The sequence below is a fragment of the Macrotis lagotis genome, chromosome X, assembly GCF_037893015.1.
Source record: "Macrotis lagotis isolate mMagLag1 chromosome X, bilby.v1.9.chrom.fasta, whole genome shotgun sequence".
In the NCBI taxonomy this organism is placed as follows: domain Eukaryota; kingdom Metazoa; phylum Chordata; class Mammalia; order Peramelemorphia; family Peramelidae; genus Macrotis; species Macrotis lagotis.
The window spans coordinates 171,265,333-171,284,375 of record NC_133666.1 but is presented as its reverse complement, the minus strand read 5'-3'; the positions used below and the strand labels follow the sequence as shown (position 1 = coordinate 171,284,375).

General features: G+C 37.5%; 1 protein-coding gene and 1 long non-coding RNA gene across 2 annotated transcripts in view; one reads left to right on the top strand and one right to left on the bottom strand.

The window, feature by feature from the left end:
• The window catches only part of LOC141498023 (uncharacterized), a 24,599-nt gene extending 18,923 nt beyond the window's left edge, over positions 1-5,676 (bottom strand). The window contains exons 1-2 of the long non-coding RNA XR_012471522.1: positions 5,483-5,676; positions 3,433-3,583 (exon numbers count right to left, since the gene is read on the bottom strand). This is a non-coding gene — a long non-coding RNA (uncharacterized LOC141498023). The remainder of the gene's footprint in view (positions 1-3,432; positions 3,584-5,482) is intronic.
• On the top strand, positions 5,204-19,043 carry ISCA1 (iron-sulfur cluster assembly 1). The gene is made up of 4 exons (XM_074200937.1): positions 5,204-5,327; positions 13,836-13,889; positions 15,843-15,948; positions 17,195-19,043. Exons 1-4 carry the CDS (start codon positions 5,247-5,249, stop codon positions 17,341-17,343), a joined length of 390 nt encoding a protein of 129 aa, XP_074057038.1. The 5' UTR covers positions 5,204-5,246; the 3' UTR covers positions 17,344-19,043.

Here is a 19,043-nt window from a genome sequence, read left to right as displayed (position 1 = left end):
AGCCATGAAGGGTCTCACTCTAGAAAAGCATGAAATTACAGGAACTGATGCTGAGAAAAGGAAGCAGAACCAAGAGAATATACACATTAACAACAATGTGAATTGATCAACTTTGATGGAAGTAGCTCCTCTCAGCAGTTTAGAGAGCTGGAAAACCCTATGAGACCAGCTATGGACAATGTTATCCCCATCCAGACAAAGAAAAATAAAACAAAGAAAAATCTTCTACAGAATCTAAATGAACACTATGTTCGCTTTTTAAAAAAATTCTCTTATACTTTTCCTTCCTATTTCATGGTTTTCTTTCTTTTCCCTCAATCCTAATTCCTCACAGAAAATAACTACTACGTAAACATGTTAAACACAAATGTACATATATAATGTTCACTAGCCTGCTCACATCTAAGGGGAAGGGAGTGGGAAGGGAAGGTGGAAGAAAATTGTGTAATTTAAAAATATGTATGTGGACGAATGTTGAAAAAATTTCATACCATGTAATTGGAAAGATAAATTAAAATATCAAAGAAAAAAAGGAAGCTGTCGTGTTCCTTCTCCACTGGCCCACCCAAGTCTTTTCTTCTGTAAACTAAAAATGCTCAATCCCTTCAATCAATCCTTATATATCATGAACTCAAGACAGGTAACCAAACTGGTTGGACACTCACCAGCTAAATAATGTTCTGAAACTGTAGTGTTTAGAAATGAATACAATTCTCTAGACAAAGTCTGACAGCAGTAGAATTCAGTGGGTAGGATGATTTTTTTTTATTAAAGATATTATTTGAATTTTACAATTTTCCCCCAATCTTACTTCCCTCCCCCCCCCCCCAAGGAAAGCAATGTCAGTCTTTACTTTGTTTCCATGTTGTACCTTGATCCAAATTGAGTGTGATGAGAGAGAAATCATATCCTTAAGGAAGAGACCAAAAGTCTAAGAGATAACAAGATCAGACAATAAGATATCTATTTTTTTTTCTAAATTAAAGGGAATAGTCCTTGAACTTTGTTCAAACTCCACAGCTCTTTATCTGGATACAGATGGCACTCTCCTTTGCAGACAGCTCAAAATTGTTCCCGATTGTTGCACTGATGGAATGAGCGAGTCCCTCAAGGTTGAACATCACCCCCATGTTGCTGTTAGGGTGTACAGTGTTTTTCTGGTTCTGCTCATCTCACTCAGCATCAGTTCATGCAAATCCCTCCAGGCTTCCCTGAAATCCCATCCCTCCTGGTTTCTAATAGAACAATAGTGTTCCATGACATACATATACCACAGTTTGCTAAGCCATTCCCCAATTGAAGGACATTTACTTGATTTCCAATTCTTTGCCACCACAAACAGGGCTGCTATAAATATTTTTGTACAAGTAATGTTTTTACCCTTTTTCATCTTCTCTTCTGGGTATAGACCCAATAGTGGTATTTCTAGGTCAAAGGGTATGCTCATTTTTGTTGCCCTTTGGGTGTAGTTCCAAATTTCTCTCCAGAAAGGTTGGATGAGTTCACAACTCCACCAACAGTGTAATAGTGTCCCAGATTTCCCACAACCCTTCCAACAATGATCATTATCCTTTCTGGTCATATTGGCCAGTCTGAGAAGTGTGAGGTGGTACCTCAGAGAAGCTTTAATTTGCATTTCTCTAATAATTAATGATTTAGAGCAATTTCTCATATGACTATGGATTGCTTTGATCTCATCTGTAAATTGCCTTTGCATATCCTTTGACCATTTGTCAATTGGGGAATGGCTTTTTGTTTTAAAAATATGACAGTTATATATAGTATATATATATATATAGTATATAATGATTCCTTTGTCAGAATCATTAGTTGTTAAGATTGTTTCCCAATTTACTACATTTCTTTTGATCTTGGTTACAGTGGTTTTATCTGTGCGGAAGCTTTTTAATTTAATGTAATCAAAATCATCTATATCTTTATGCTTTTCATTAAGTTCCTGGAAATTCTTGACTTTTTATTTCTCCATATGAATTTACATATAATTTTTTCTAACTCATTAAAGTAATTTTTTTGGCATTTTGATTGGTAGGGCACTAAACAGGTAGTTTAGTTTTGGTAGAATTGTCATCTAGTTTTTGGTGATGTTCTCCAACTCTTCCTTAGTCATAAACTGCTCCTCTTTCCATAGATCTGACAGGTAAACTAGTCATAATCTTCTAATTTGCTTATAGTATTGTTTTTTATGTCTAAATCCTGTAACCATTTGGATCTTAACTTGGTAAAGGGTGTGAGGTGTTGGTCTAATCTAAGTTTCTTCCATACTAACTTCCAATTTTTCCAGCAGTTTTTATCAAAGAGCGAGTTTTTATCCCAATAGCTGGACTCTTTGGGTTTATCAAACAGCAGATTATTATAATCGTCTCCTGCTTTTGCACTTAGTCTATTCCACTGGTCCACTGCTCTATTTCTTAGCCAATACCAAACGGTTTTGATGACTGATGCTTTATAATTTTAGATCAGGTAGGGCTAAGCCCCCTTCTTTTGCACTTTTTTTCATTAAGTTCCTGGAAATTCTTGACTTTTTATTTCTCCATATGAATTTACATATAATTTTTTCTAACTCATTAAAGTAATTTTTTGGCATTTTGATTGGTAGGGCACTAAACAGGTAGTTTAGTTTTGGTAGAATTGTCATTTTTATTATATTAGCTCTACCTAGGTATGATGATCTTTTTTGAGAAGGAATACATACATCGTCATCACAGATAAGAAATACATATGGTATGTCAACTCTTTGCAGATGTTATGTTAGGTAAAGTTATTGTACAGGCCACAATGGGCCTGCTTCTCAGTGAGCTGAACTCCATTGAAATGGTAGTTCCACTGACCTTGATGGATCTGCTCTGTGCCAGAATTGTTAGAGTCTTTTGTTGAGCTTGGGGTTTCTGAGCTGTGCTCAGTGGGCACAGCAGCTTCTATAAACCACTCCCCACCCCAACCTCTGCTTCTCATAGAGTGTCTCTGCTGAAGTGATTTTTGCCTTTCTGAGCCTTTATTCTCTTGGAGCAAATAGCTCTCAGACCATGATTAGGTATGTCCTTTTCCACATCTTGGACAAAGAATAAATCTTCTCTTTCAGAAATATATTTACTCTTAGCCCCTCTTATCACTCTTGCATATGTCACTAACATCTCTAGCTGGGCTACTAGCTAGGATACTGTTTTCCACCCATCCCTGCCATCAGCATGTATGTAGCTGTCAATCTAGGTAAAGCAGAAAAGCACCCTTCAGGAGAAGAGAGAGTATCATGTGCCTTGTAAATCAAATTACTACCTTGACCTCCAAGACAGCTCAGGACCCTGAGCCCAAGAACCTTGGACATAATAGTGTCCCCTCAAAGATCAGAGATACTCCCAACCAGGCCCCACAGCCATCAATAAGGGGTAAAATCACTTTGGAGAATGTACCCACCTTTCTCATCACCATCAGCAGGCAGATGGGCACAGGATCTCTGAGAGTGGCAGCACCTCCAAGATCAACAATTCTGCTTCCAGCCTAGTATAAGCAGCCATCATCTGATGTGAAGAAGGTACCAAGCAGACTCAAAAATCAAGGCGTCAACCTGGGAGAGAGGAGACTATCACCTCTAAGGAGACTATCACCTCTGCCTTGACCACCATTTCCATTAAAACCCAGGATTCAGAACCCAAAATTTTGAGAACATTAATCCTTCCAGCCAAAAGAGATGCAGACTGGCCACTGCTCCTTCAGGGACACAGCTTAATTGTATTGAAGACCCAGAAAATAATGTTCTTATCACTAAAGTCTTTGGCACTGTCAAATGGTTCAACATCAGATGAAATGATACTAGAGATGGAAATGACATTAATACTTGCTTTGCTACTAGATCCTAAGAACTTTGGGACATTTCCATTTGACACACAGCTGAAACCATCTATATGTGTTCTCTCCCTTCTTAGAACATGAACTCTTTGGGAGCAGGGACACTTTTCCATTTGTATCTTCAGCCCTCAGCGCCATGCTTTTGTTCATTGTTGTGTCTAATAAACACTTCGAAAGAGCTAGGTGGTACTGTGGATAGTAGAGCAAGGATCCTAGAGTCAGGAAGATTCATCTTGCTGAATTCAAATCTGGCCTCAGACACTTACTACCTGGATGACCCTGGGCAGGTCATTTCACCTTGTTTCCCTCAGTTTTCTCACCTGGAAAACGATTGGTTGTTTGGTTCTTGTCCTTGGTTATTGAAGACCAAAATGGCATCACTATGTTTGAGACAAATAACAGTGTGCCTGACTGTGGCTGATCAGACCAATACAAGCTCGAATGCTCTACCACAGAAATGAAATGGAAAATGAACTGGAGAAGGAAATGGCAAACCACTCCACCATCTTTGCCAGGAAAACCCCAAATGGCATCATAAAGTCAGATACTACTGAGCAACAAGACCATTTAATTAATTCAAAGCAAAATCTGATTGCATTGGTGCAGTATTTTGACCAGTAAGTCCTCCATAGATGTAGGCTATTTTGATTATATAATTTTTTATTCGTCCAGACAGCACTTTTTTTTTGGGGGGGGTCTCCATGGGCAACTAATTGCACCATCTACAAAGATGATAGTAGAAAAAAAAGTTTTGGAGTAGTTCTGGAGCCAGCTAAATCTACTAAATTGTTTAAATTTTCAGTTGTTATTTAAATTTACATCACAGGGGAGTATTCAAATTTAAAAATCACAAGAAATCAGTCAAGGCTTGCGCTGATTGTCCTGCTTGTAGGGATGTAAAAAGATATCATTTTAAGGTGCGTCCCGCATATATTTTTCCCTCCAGAGGAAGGCAGTTATTAAGCATTTAACTGCAGACCTCTTCTTGCTAAACTCGGAGGACTTCGGCTCTATTTGCTGCCAAAAAGCTACCTAAGGCCCAGCCCCAACCCCCCCCCAGCGTCGCTCTGACATCTACCCTTTCAGCGTCCTGACGCGTGATGACGTCGTGACGCCCTGCGTCACACACAGGAAGCATCGACCCGAGTCTCTAGACACTCCTCGCCCCCCCATAGGCCCTTCATTTGCTGTCAGTCACGAACTTTTGTCCAATAGGAGAGGGGAGGAGGGGAGGGGCGGGGTCCACGTCGGGCCGCTCGCGGCGGCTTGTGGCGTCAGCGCGCCCGCGGACCGTGTCCATGGAGAGCCGCTGAGCTGCGGCGGGACCTCCCTGGGAAGGGAGAGGGGGGAGGGGGGAGGCGGAGGAGGCGAAGGAGGGGAAGATGTCTGCTTCATTGGTGCGAGCCACAGTCCGGGCGGTGAGCAAGAGAAAACTGCAGGCCACCCGGGCAGCCCTGACCCTGGTGAGTTGCGTGTGTGCGCGGCGGCCGGGCGCCATCCGGGCTCCTGCTGGCCCTTGACATTGGTTTCACCTCCATCGCTCTCCAAGCGATGGGAGAGGTCACGGTGACGGGGGAGGGGAGAGCGGGGGAAAGCCACTCCGGAGCCGATCGGGTACCTTAGGCTGGGAGGGGGACATTTTCCCACCCGGAACAATCGGGGTTTCTTGGCCGATGAGCCGGATAAACAAGTGTCGGGTCCTGGATCGGAAGGGCTTAAAGAGGCTCCGAGGAGGAACTACATTTCCCAGCGACCCTTGCAAGCTCCGCCACCCAGGCCTCCAGCGAGCAGGGGGCGGGGCCTCGAGCTGGTCGTGTGGGAGGAGTCTGAGCAGCGGGGTTTGTTGTTATCCTTAATGTGTCCTGGAGGCGCTCCTTAAGCATCGTCACCGACTTTGTCGCCCGCTCCCACGGAACGTGTCTTTGTATAATAATAATAACAATTATGGTCAATTAAAACATTACCTGGACTATGTCTGAAAAGTGTATTAAAAGGCACAAAGAAAGGGTCAGATGGGCCATTCCCCACCTCTCTCCCCTAGCGACTTCTGAAGGGTCCACATCTTTTTTTTCTCTATTTTTTTTTTAGGGTCTTTCAAGGCCATGGGGTTAAGTGGTTTGCCCAAGGCCACACAGCTAGGTAATTAAGTGTCTGAGGTTGGATTTGAACTCAGGTCCTAACTCCAGGGCACCACCTACCTGCCTCGAGGGTCCACATCTTGCTGATCACAAAGATTGTAAGGGATTGTAGAGATCATCTTCTTACCCAAATTCTGATCCTTAGGGAAAGCAGAAAAAAAGGTCTAGGAAGTGAAGAATTCCTGCAGCTCCACAGAGAGAAAGTCGGAGAGCCAGGATTCAATCCAGACTTCTGCCTTCAAGACCATCAGTCATTAATTCAGCCACAACTAGCCACCTCCTGCTGGATGCACTCTAGACTGATACTTAACAAAGAAGGGTTGGACTGTAAGGCCCCCTCAGGAAAGAATCTATGTTTTATTGGTGTCTTGAAAAACACCTGAAAAATGAGTAGCATAATATCAAATATGCTTCAATATAAGATCTCAACATCAATATTTGTGACTTTGGAAGATGGTGATTTCACTAGGAAGCGCATTACTATTTTTAAGCCTACTTTCTTAATAAGGCTTCCTGTGGACTCTGCTTTTTTGACACCAATACTATTAATTCTGGAAATAAGTGATTCTAAAGGAGGATAAAATAAAAAAAAAATTGACTGTAAAAATTGAAAGTGACTTTAGGGGCAGCTAGATCAAATGGAGGGGCAGCTAGGTGGCACAGTGGATAGAGCATTGGCCTTGGAGTCAGGACTACCTGAGTTCAAATCTGGCCTCAGACACTTAATAATTCCCTAGCTGTGTGGCCTTGGGCAAGCCACTTTAACCTCATTTGCCTTGCAAGAACCTTAAAAAAAAAAAAAAGATCAAATGGAATAATATTTGTAAAAATCTAATTCAGGACCTGGCATTGTATAAATACTAATTTTCTCACCCAATCCCTCTAACATAATATCATAAATTTAGAGTTGGACAGGACCTTCAAGACAAGGTGAGGCACTTGCTCCAACCAAAGACAAGTACATGTGTCTCTTGACTCCCAGGCCAGTGTTCTCTTTGAATTAAGAATTCAGCCCTGATTTTATTTTTTAAAGCATATAATTTATTGTTTGCTTCCTCCTTCCCCCACCCCCTATTATTAAGACAATTTCAAACTTCTTGTATAGGAACAAAAAATAAACATTGTGGCTCACCCAAAGACATGTGCCTTATTCTACATCTATGCTCTATGATCTCTCTACTGAGGTTCTGCCTGCTTTTATTTACTTTTATTTTCTTGTGAATTTCATCATGAACATAACAAATATCAACAAACATGAACATTTCTTTTAAGCCTGAACAGAAAAAGATTTGATGAAGTCATGAATTTCCATATACATAGCTTGAGTTTGGGGGTTTTTTGGCTTATAATTCAGATTTAACATGGTAGTTAACAGTGTTCTGCTTGTGTCTGTCCCTCTTATGCTCTCTGTTGTTGATATTTTAAAATGATTCATTGACACTTTTTTTTAATACCATTCTGTACTCCTTTCCCAGTTTTCCCTCCCACATACCCTTCCTGCCCAAATAAAAATATTGCTTTTTAACAAATAAGTATAGTGATAAAAAAATAAATCCACAGATGTCTGAAAATATATTTGTCATTCTACATCTCTTGCTAAGAGGTAGAGCACATGGTCAGTCTTCTAGAGATGCAATTGACCATTTCATAGATCAAAGCCTTAAGAGTTATAGGGGCAGCTATATAGAATAGAGGATAAATAAATGGGGCTTAGCATCAGGACGACCTTAGTTCAAAACTTTCCTTGAATACTTAGTAGTTGTATGACCCTAAACAAATTTCTTAACTTCTCTCAGCTTGACTTCCCTCATCTGAAAAATGATGATAATTCTTTATTTCACAAGTTGTGTGAGGGTCAAGTGGAGGAAGGCTCTCCCATTTGTTTTCCTGTGCTGCCCTGTTCTGACCAGGTCAGTCACCCATTTAGTAACCTCCTGTGGTTTCTTATTACTTCTAGATGAAGTATAAAACCAGGTTTTGTTTTTAAAACCCATCATCACCCAGCCTACTCCTATCTTCCAGTCCTTTTACACATTGAGCTCTTCCATTCACTTCACAATTCAGTGACACTGGCCTCCTTAATATTCTTTCCACAAAACACTGCATTTCCCAGTTCCACAGACATTTTCACAGGTTTTATACAACCATGCCAGAAATGTTTTCTCTCCTGTCAAGTCTTAACTAAATCTCAACTTCTTCAAGAAACTTTTGTTGCTTCCCTTTAATGCTAACACCTCTTCCCCTTGAGATTATCTCCAATTTGTCCTGTAATGTCTTCCTTGTATACAGTTGTTTTCATGTAGTCTCCACCATCAGATTATAAGCTCTATGAGGACAGAAACTGTTTTTGCCTTTGTTTGTATTCCATGCATAGTAGTTTAATAAATGGTTATAGACTTGTTGGCCTCTCTTGACAACATTGTGTCATTGTTTAAATTGTTGTAGTTATCCTCACTTCATTCTGCCTCATTTTTTCTTCCAGGTTTCTGAATCCACCCTTTTTATTGTCATTTTTAGCAACAGTAGTCTATTACATTCACACATCAATAATTTGTTCAGTTGTTCACCAATTAATGGGCCACTCACTTTATTTCCAATTCTTTACTATAACAAAGAATGCTACTATACCCTGTTTGTACATTTAAGTCCCTTTTCTCTTTGAACTCTTTGGAGTGTAACCTTGGTAATGTTACTGCTAAATTACAGAGCTTGTGCAATTTAGTAACTTTCAAAAATTACTTTCCAGTGTAGTTTTTATCACTCCACAGTGCTAGCAGTCTTGACATCATAATGAATCTGCTTCTCATTTGCTGCTTTCAATTTTAGGATTAGGTTGCCTTAGATTGGCCACAACAGTGAATCTAATAATTAAGAGAAATTTTGATACCTCAGAAGGATGACCCATTTCATATAGCCTTCTGTAGTTCTGTGTGACTCGGGCAAGTCACTTTAGGGACTTAATTTCCTTATTAGTAAAACAAAAAGGCCTCTTAACTTCCTTTCCAATTTGAAATCTTTGATCTTTTGATGCTTGTTGGCCACCTTCTCCATGTGATATGCTAATAATTTAGTCACATTGTGAAAAGCCTAAGAAAATTACATGGAAAAGTGATGATGGTGTTTGTCCTTCATTTTTGAAGAAGACCATGACATCAGGGAAGTGATGCCATAACAAGATCATGAATTGGATTTGAGTGAGGGAGATTGCTGTGCTTAGGCACCAGCCTCACTTTCTTCTCTGGAGCCATCTGGACCCAGTGGCCAGATATAAATCTCCAACTGGAGATGGCCCTAGATTCCAGACAGTCAGGTTATGTGACTTGCTTCCACGGTCTAACAGCTAGTAAATGTCAAGTGGCTGAGGCCAGATTCGAGCTCCCATCTTCCTGACTCTTAAGAGCAGTGCTATCTCTATTCACTGTACCACCTGTATTAACTGTGTAACCATAGGTGATAGTGCTTATTCATTGCAAAATTAATAAGTTAACTGATCATCACAATACTGTTGCATAATAACAGAAGACTTGTGATGAAATAGGCTATCCATCTCCTGAAAGAGAGCGAGCCTTTTTTTTTTTTGATGTGGCCGTTTGGGGGAGTTTTTTTTTCTTTGACTGTATATATTTGTAATAGGGATTTTTTTTTCTTGATTACTCAGGGAGGGGGAGAGTTGAGGTGAAAAACAAGGCAGATCTTCATTTTTAAATTTTAATTTAAAAAATTTTAAATGAAAGTAATAAATTAGACTAGTCAACTTGAAGTTCATTCTAAATTACAAAATTCCATAACTAAGATATGTGAGAGAGATAGGGGATGGATATAGAGTGTTGAAAAACAACTTCCTAAATTCCATCTCTGGCTTCTCATGTATTGTTTCCAATCTTTGGTCTTATTTTTTTTTACCTTTTTCTAAAGATTTATTTATTTTGAGTTTTACAATTTTCCTCCTAATCTTACTTTCCTCCCCCCACCCCCCACAGAAGGCAATTTGCCAATCTTTACATTGTTTCCATGGTATACATTGATCCAAATTGAATGTGATGAGAGAAAAATCACATCCTTAAGGAAGAAACATAAAGTATAAGAGATAGCAAGATCAGACAATAAGATAATCAGTTTTTTGGGGTTTTTTTCTAAATTAAAGGTCTTTGGTCTTTGTTCAAACTATACAATTCTTTCTCTGGATACAGATGGTATTCTCTATCGCACACAGCCCCAAATTGTCACAGATTGTTGCATTGATGGAATGAGTGAGTCCATCAAGGTTGATCATCACCCCCATGTTGCTGTGGGTGTACAATATTTTTCTGGTTCTGCTCATCTCACTCAGCATCAGTTCATGCAAATCCTTCCAGGTTTCCCTGAATTCTCATCCCTCCTGGTTTTTAATAGAACGGTAGTGTTCCATGACATATATATACCACAGTTTGCTAAGCCATTCCCCAATTGAAGGACATTTACTTGATTTCTAATTCTTTGCCACCACAAACAGAGCTGCTGTGAATATTTTTGTACAAGTGATGTTTTTACCCTTTTTCATCATCTCTTCAGGGTATAGACCCAGGAGTGGTATTGCTGGATCAAAGAGTATGCACATTTTTGTTGCCCTTTGGGTGCAACTGCTCTCCAGAAACTTTGGATGAGTTCACAGCTCTATTTGGTCTTATTTCAAATGATCAAATTCTCTAGCAAAGGCAATATTTTGTGGAGTGAATATCTCCAAAGAGTAGATAACATGAGAACCTGAAAGAGTAGGGAAGATGTCATATTTTTTTTTGTTTTACCTCCCTTTTACTTACAACATCTAATCTGTCATGAAATACTGGCATTTCTCACTTCAGGTTGTTATCCCCTTCCTCCTTTTACCAACCCCCCCCCCCACTCCAGAAATGCCATCTTTATCCAGACCCTCATCACCTCACATGAACTTCTGCATAATTACCTGATAACTTGTCTCTTTCGATTTCATCTCATTCATTTTTATATGCAGATAAACCTAATTTATCTCAAATACTGATTTCATCATTTCACTTCCCAGCCCAAAATTCCATATGGTCCTTGGCTGCTTGGTTTAGCTCTCCTACCTGACTTAATTTTTAAAAATAATTCTCTTTTTTTAGGGCTTTTTTTTTTGCAAGGCAAATGGAGTTAAGTGGCTTGCCCAAGGCCTCACAGCTAGGTAATTATTAAGCGTCTGAGGCTGCATTTGAACTCAGGTACTCCTGACTCCAGGGCCAGAGCTCTATCCACTGCGCCACCTAGCCGCCCCTAAAAATAATTCTCTTGCTCTCAATTCCCTACAATTTAGCTCTCCTGTTTTTTCATAATTCATTAATACAAATCCCTTTAATCCAATCAGACTGATCTGTTTATTATTCCATGATCTTACCTGGTTAATTCTCATGACCATACTTTGGTTTTTAAAAATCATAGGTTGGGCAGCCAGGTGGCGCAGTGGATAGAGCTCTGGCCCTGGAGTCAGTAGTCCCTGAATTTAAATCCGGCCTCAGACGCTTAATGGTTACCTAGCTGTGAGGCCTTGGGCAAGCCACTTAACCCCATTGCCTTGCAAACAAACAAAAAAAAAACATAGGATGATAGACCCAGAGCTGGTAGGAACAAATGCTTTATTGATGCTATTTTTTTTTAGGTTTTTTTTAAAGGCAAATGGAGTTAAATGGTTTGCCCAAGGCCGCACAGCTAGGTAACCATTAAGCGTCTGAGGCCGGATTTGAACTCAGGGACCCCTGACTCCAGGGCCGGTGCTCTGTCTACTGTGCCACCTAGCTACCCCTATTGATGCTATTTTTAAAAATAAAAGCCATTTCCCAATATACTGTCATTGAATCATTCCTTATAACAAGGAAAAATATTTAAGCAAAAACAGCTGACAAAATATCTGACAGCATATTTTTACCCAAGAACAGTCATCTTGCCACTCTTCTTTATTTGGGGGAAATTGATTTTTGAACCTGAGTAATAGATTTTACATCCCTATTGAATTTCACCTTAGATCAATTCCATTATTATAGCCTGTTGAAAAACTTTTCAGATTCTGATGTTGCGGTTCATTTAGTTTTTAAAATATCGAATAATATATGCCGAAGGAATTATAAATGAGGAACTGGTAGTAGGGGAAGGCTTTGAGGAAAATGTAAATACTCTTTGTTTTATTGTTCCAATACCAATAACCCATAGTGCACCCTTGATAAGTATTGATTAAATCATTAGCTGCTACTAAAACTTAAGATGCTGCTGATATAGTTATTTGTATTTAACCCAATCACCTTCCCCATTCCACCAAATAGTTTAAGCTTGTTTGTCATTATTAGGGATGTAGAATCTTAGAACAGAAGGTACCTCAAAGGTTATCCAGTCTCCTCTCTCTGCTTCCTCTAAAAGGTCATCCCTTTCCTCTGTTCCCCAAGGAGAAATTTTCTGACTTCTAGAAAGTAGATGTTAACATCCTTCTGTAACTTTTTAACCTTTGCCTTCACCACCACACAACTTTATTTCTTGCCCATTCCATGCTTTTCATGTACCTTTAACAGTCTCCCCAAATTGACCCAGGTCATTCATACCCACTCTAGTTCCTTTTCTGTTACCATATCTTTTGCTCCTTTGTTCCTGTGTTCCTCTAGTTTCCCAAATAGCTTCCTTTATTCCCCTTAAATTTCTTCCTTAACTTGTTCCTTCTGTCTATGATCCCTTTCTTCTTTTTTTTCCTTGTTCCCTTTATAACTCCTTTAAGATTAATGCCCCTTAACACACCTCCTCACTGCTTCTTTTAATAGAATTGTAGAATTTAAATTTGGGCTCTGCCTTTCAAAGTACAAAAATTTTGGGAAAGGCATTGTCCAAAACAAAATTTCTAAACCTATTTTCTGCTTATGAGATTTAGAAATGAGAAATGCATTGTATTGATCTGCAATATCAATTAATCAGATTTCTTCTCCATAAAAAATGTTAAGGGAAGGAGGTAACAGAGACATGAATATGAACATATGTCTCAGTCTACAAACCTATCTGTTGATAGCACTTCATGAACAACAAGGCATTTTGCTTTTTGAATCCAGGGCTTTTGACTCAGTGGTGAAACTAGTGATCTTAGCAATAAGTCTGAAGCTTGGGTTTGCTGCTAAATAACCTGTCACTATCAGATAATATGTATTATAACATCTTTTACCTCACAGTCCCTCTAAAAAGATGCTTCGATTCAGAAGGTGACATAAAGGATAGTTTTAATGTTTTGTTAATTTTAGTTTACATGTTAAAAAACCATATGACAAATTCATAACAATTTCATACATATTATTCTTTATTTAAAAAGTCCATTGATGAAAAAGTTCATAATACTTTTGTAAGTTGGTTGTTTGTTTCTTAAGATACTTAAAAGACCCTAATTCTTCTGCTACCAAACCAGTGCCTAGAAATGAGGAAAAAAGGGAGCAGACTTGGACATTTTTCAATTATGAATACTGAATTACTAGGTGATACATTGTTGATAATAGACTTTCAAAAAATAAAATAGACTTGGGTGTTAGGTACAATATTTTAAAATTTTAAAGCACAAAATGTGAAAACTAGAATGTAACCTAGTTTTTTATATTATGCTCAGTGGAATAAAAAGACCTGAGATCAAGTCATTGTTCCTTGTTCTGTTTGACCTTGGTCAAGTTTTTAAACTTCTGTAATGAGAAAAGTTATTTTATAAATTATAAATTCCTGTGTAAATATTAATGTGAGCTATTATGAGTCTTTCTGAAAAAGACACTAAAATGGGTGGAGAAGATAGGTGGACATCTAGTCAAAATTTAATCTTTTGTTTTTCAGACACCAGCAGCTGTGAATAAGATAAAACAGCTTCTTAAAGATAAACCAGAAAATGTAAGTAGGAAATAATGCATAACTACCACATACAGATTGTATTGGGAAATTACCTTACTTTTAGACTAGATATAATTATATATCATGGAAAAATTTCTATATTTTTTATGGCAGAGGATTCTCTCTGGGCCTCCCTTTCTCATTATAAAAATGACAGGATTGGACTACATAATTAAAGGTCCCTTCACAATTGAAAGCTATAATTTATTTATCAAGAACATATATGTATAGAAATCCTGGTTTGTTTCTTATCTGTGTCTTGAATATATTTTGTAAGTATATAATTGTTTGCATGTTGTGTCCCACATTAAAATATAAGTTCCTTAAGGGTAGAAACTGTTTTTGTTATCATGTCCCCAGAATTTAGCACAGTGACTGAGACTTAGTAGGTGCTTAATAAGTACTTGGTTGACCAAAGGAAGAAAAACTGGAAGTTAGAGATGCTTTCCAAACACATCTGAATTTGGATTTTGTCATTCTATTTAAAATCAATTAAACTTTCAAAAGAATAGAGAGAAAAAGATAATGAATAGATTATTTGTAAACTAATATTGAATACAGATCTGTAGAAGGTAAGAATCAGACTTAATCTTTTATACCCAGTTTATTTGGTTCAGTTTATTTAATTATGAACTTTCACACACTCCAAAAACTGAGTAACAGGCCTGGGACTCAGGAGATCTGGGTTTTAATGCTGACCTGCCGCTAACTATTGCCCTCAGTGAATTAGTTTTATCATTCCAGAATGAAATGTTGGAGTTTGTAATGTGTTCTTTTATCTAAATCCTTAGAATTGTTTGTTTACTTTCCAAGGTACTTTAGTACCTTCAGGCTTTGAGAGATATATTAGATAAGGAATGGATAAATAAAAACTACATATGCTTATTTAATAAAATGAGAAACTTCTTTTCTTATAGTTATTCATATCTATATATCAAAACCCTTAATCTCTTCAATTTAAATAAATAATAAAGTTGTTAACTATATAGTGTATTGAGTTTATACGAGTATAAAGACATAAATTATTGTTTGCAATGTGTAAAGATCACGAAGTTGCCTTTGACCATCACTGCAGCTTAACATCTCATTTATATTATATGATTCTACCATTTTAGATAACAAGTCTCTTCTCAAGAATCTTCAACCTCTTTCTCTGTACCTTATTCTGTCTCTTCATAGATGACTCCACAGAATTCTCTTTACATTCTTTCTTCATCATATAATAATTCAGCAGTTCTCCCATGAAAAAAGTTTTCTCTCATCTATTTCAAAAGTTTCACTCAAATCGTCACTTATAATTCTATCTTTTCAGTCCCATCATTAAGATTCAACCCTCCTAGGGTGAAATTGTTACTCTCCAAGCTTCCAGATATAGATCTTGAAGATATAAGTAACAGTTTTTGATAGATTCTGAAGATTTGTTACACTAAAATAAGATATTTATTTATTCTTTTTTTTTTTTGCAAGGCAAATGGGGTTAAGTGGCTTGCCCAAGGCCACACAGCTAGGTAATTATTAAGTGTTTGAGACCAGATTTGAACCCAGGTATTCCTGATTCCAGGGCTGGTGCTTATCCACTGTGCCACCTAGCCGCCCTTACACTAAAATAAGATAGAGAAAAAAATCTTTTTTATGAGTTGTGAAAGAAATATTTTAAAATATTTGGAAGCCTATGAGGATTTTGGGGCATAGAGAGAGATATTCTATCATAAATACTTTACTTAGGGAGCGGAATATGATTATTTTCATTGTAATGAGAAGAAGCTTGTTGCTGCTTAATCTTTTCACAGGACCATTTGGCCAGAGAAATAATGCTTGTCCGCATTTTTTTTTTTTTTTTTTTGGTTCACAGATGGAGATTTCTAGCCAAGTTTTAAGTTTGTTATTTTCTGTAGCTTAATCCATAAAAACCAAATTTATATCTTAAAAAAAGCACTTAAAATTCTCTTTCAGGTAGGCCTGAAAGTTGGGGTCCGAACCAGGGGTTGTAATGGACTTTCTTACACTTTAGAATATACCAAGACAAAAGGAGAGTCTGATGAAGAAGTTGTTCAGGATGGTAAGTTTTTTCCTTAAAAATGCTTGGCAACTTAATATACCCCCAAATCCTACAAATCCTTCACTGCCTGAAGCATATGTTACTTCATCTAGTAAGCCAGCATTGTTTTAAGCTTTTTAAACAATAAAAGACATTTCACTCATCTGTATTTGTCTGCCTTTCTTAGACAGTTTACAGGAAGCTAATGCTTCTCCTTATGTCCTCAAACAACTTGGGTTTTTTTGGTTGAAGTAGGAAGCCCACAACTGATGCCAGCCTGTGCTTTGGGGAAATTCTTGTCTTCTCTCCTGGTCTCACCTCTAGGCTTTTATTACTAGCAAATAGTGCTTTGCCTGTAATGTTTATCTACCAGCTAACTGGCCAACAGCTCCTAAGAGTTCCTTTGAAATCCAAATGAATAATTCTTCACCTTCTGGAAAACTTCCTAACATGTGGAATGAAGTACCCTGAATTTTGACTCATTTAATTGTTTCTTATATCTGAGGGTTGCTAATCTTTTGCCTCATGCCCTTCTCATGGGTTTTTTCCTTTCTTTAGGCCTTAGGAAAAGAAGGTCCTGGCCCTACCCACAACGAAACCAGTTTTTTAAAACAATTTAAATTGCTTAAAAGAACTTCTTGAAACAAAAGGAAGAGATTTTAGAAAAAGATTTATACTTCATATCTTTTGTAAAGCGAAAAGTAACCATACTTTGGTAGCTTTTTTTGGTCCAGATTTTCTACCAAATATTAGTGTATTTTCTCTGTGTGGTTGGCTTACTTCAGTTACTATGGTAATTACCAGTATTATGGAAATAATGGTATTGGTTAACAGTCATTATGTATAGCTCAAAATCAGATGAAAGAATAACCAAGCCTGTTGAAAAAAAAATACTTGTTTCCTGAGCAAAATTCTAGTTCTCTTGTTAAAACCTTTAACCTTTACAAAAGTACTACTTGGGCCCTGTGCATTTTTAAAGTCAGTTGAATGCAGTGAAAGGAAAATCTTTGTTTTACACGAAAACAGCATTGATTTTCCTCAAATGCATGACTCCAACTACCCAACTGTAATTGCTTTTAAATATGAATCATAATATTGGTACAAGAAAAAAATAGGAAACTAACCACTCTGACTGAATTACCAAAACATATACAGAAGCTTCCTGTTTAGCTCTTTGGCTTCTGTTTGAAGTTCTTTTGTGCTTGGGTTTGGCAAGCTCCACAAGGATGTTCAGGCACTTTGTAACATGTGTTTTGTTTTCCTTAAGGAATTAGAGTGTTCATCGAAAAGAAAGCACAGCTAACTCTTTTAGGAACAGAAATGGACTATGTAGAAGACAAATTGTCCAGTGAATTTGTTTTCAATAACCCAAACATCAAAGGAACTTGTGGCTGTGGAGAAAGCTTTAACATTTGAAAACTCAGGACTACTTTGGCATTAAGTACCAAGAATGCTCGTGTTCAACCATGTGGTGGCTTTCTAAAGAAATCATGTTTCTTTCAGGTTCTGGGCCTTGCAATGTATGGCTGCCTTATGAGGAAAATAAAGTTAATGCATTTTTGAAAATAAAACCTTTGTGTTAAATTCCAGAAATAGTGGTCTTTGTACCATCTTTTAGGTGACAGATTGAATTGTAGAAAATTTCTGAGGAACACTGTTAATATTGTGTAAAGAAAAAAACAATCCTTATTCTGAGTTTATATCTCCATATGTTATTTCTCTTAAAACAAATTTTCATTGTCCTTGTCTTATTGATTAAATTCAGTCTTGCATTTCACATGATTGTGCATATAGTGGATATCTGACAAGCAAGTATAATTGTGGAATGTTTTCATCATTTTTACATTCTGATCCCTGATTTACATTTTTGGTCTCAAAATTTAGAGGCAGAAAAATCTAATTTCTGGTGATAAAGGACTTTGAAGAATCTTGCACCTAGTCAAATTTGTCAGAACTTTTTAAAATGTTTATCAAAGCTTTCTTTATCAGGAGGCCTTAACTTGTAGCAGTCATGGTCACTGTGTGTGTAGATAAGAATTTTTAGGAACACTGCAAAGAACTTCTAGGTGACAATACTAGAAATATATATTCCAGGTCTCTAATTTTTCAATTCCTCATTTCTTCCATTTTAGTTGTCTTCCTAAAGCTTGAGTACCAAGTTCACTTAGAATTTTTAATCTGGATCATCTAGGCCCCTAAAAACCTGATAAATGAGACAGCCTCCCCAGAATCATGTCCTTGAGATCATGGAACTAGCCAATGGCAAAATCAGGACCAGTCTGAATTTTCTTAATTCACAGGCAGGTCTTAACTCACTGGGCCATAATGCCTCTTTAAAGATCCATGTCTCTCTTCTTATAAGTAGTACAGCTTGTCTATGCTCTTAGACAGTAGAGGGAAGTTGTATTTGTCTTAACTGTGAAAAGAACAAAGTGGCCTTTTTATCAGATTGACATGTTAACTGAATTCCTTAGTCCTTTAGTTTAGTGGAGGTACTATGTTTTCTTTGAGACAGAATTTGGAGAGGAAGTCGTTTTAATTGTGTTCTTTCTTTACATCTGTACAACCACAGGTCAAAAAGTCAAGGAGGGTGAGTACTCAAGCAAGCTGAAAATCCTTTTGAAAAAAATTAGTATAACTGCTTTTGTGCTCCCCTTCAGTAGAGGATGGTTGTCTTTTCCAAAGTTTCAAATTTCAAATTTTCTGAATCCTAATTTCTATTGCCTTTTTAAAAATGAACGTAAACTACTACTCTTCCCCAGGGTTTTCTCTGCCAGTGTTCATTTTGTATAGTAGTTGTTGATTCTGCAGGGTTTGACACATTGAATGCTTTGTTTTGTGTGGTAGTATCTTTGCTTAGTGTTTGAAAATCAACACTGGCAGAACTGAAGTAGTTTTGAGTTCCTTTAAATATGATTGTCTTTTTCATATCCTGCTCACTTGCATCCTGTTCATAGGAACCTGACGCACAACACGCACAAAACTTTAAAAAGTAATATTATGTAAATGCTGGTAACAACTTGTGTAGTTAATATTATTTTGTTGATCCATTTATAATTTGTGCAATACTGTATGTAGAAGTCTTTGTTGCCAATAAAATCATATCCTCTTTATAA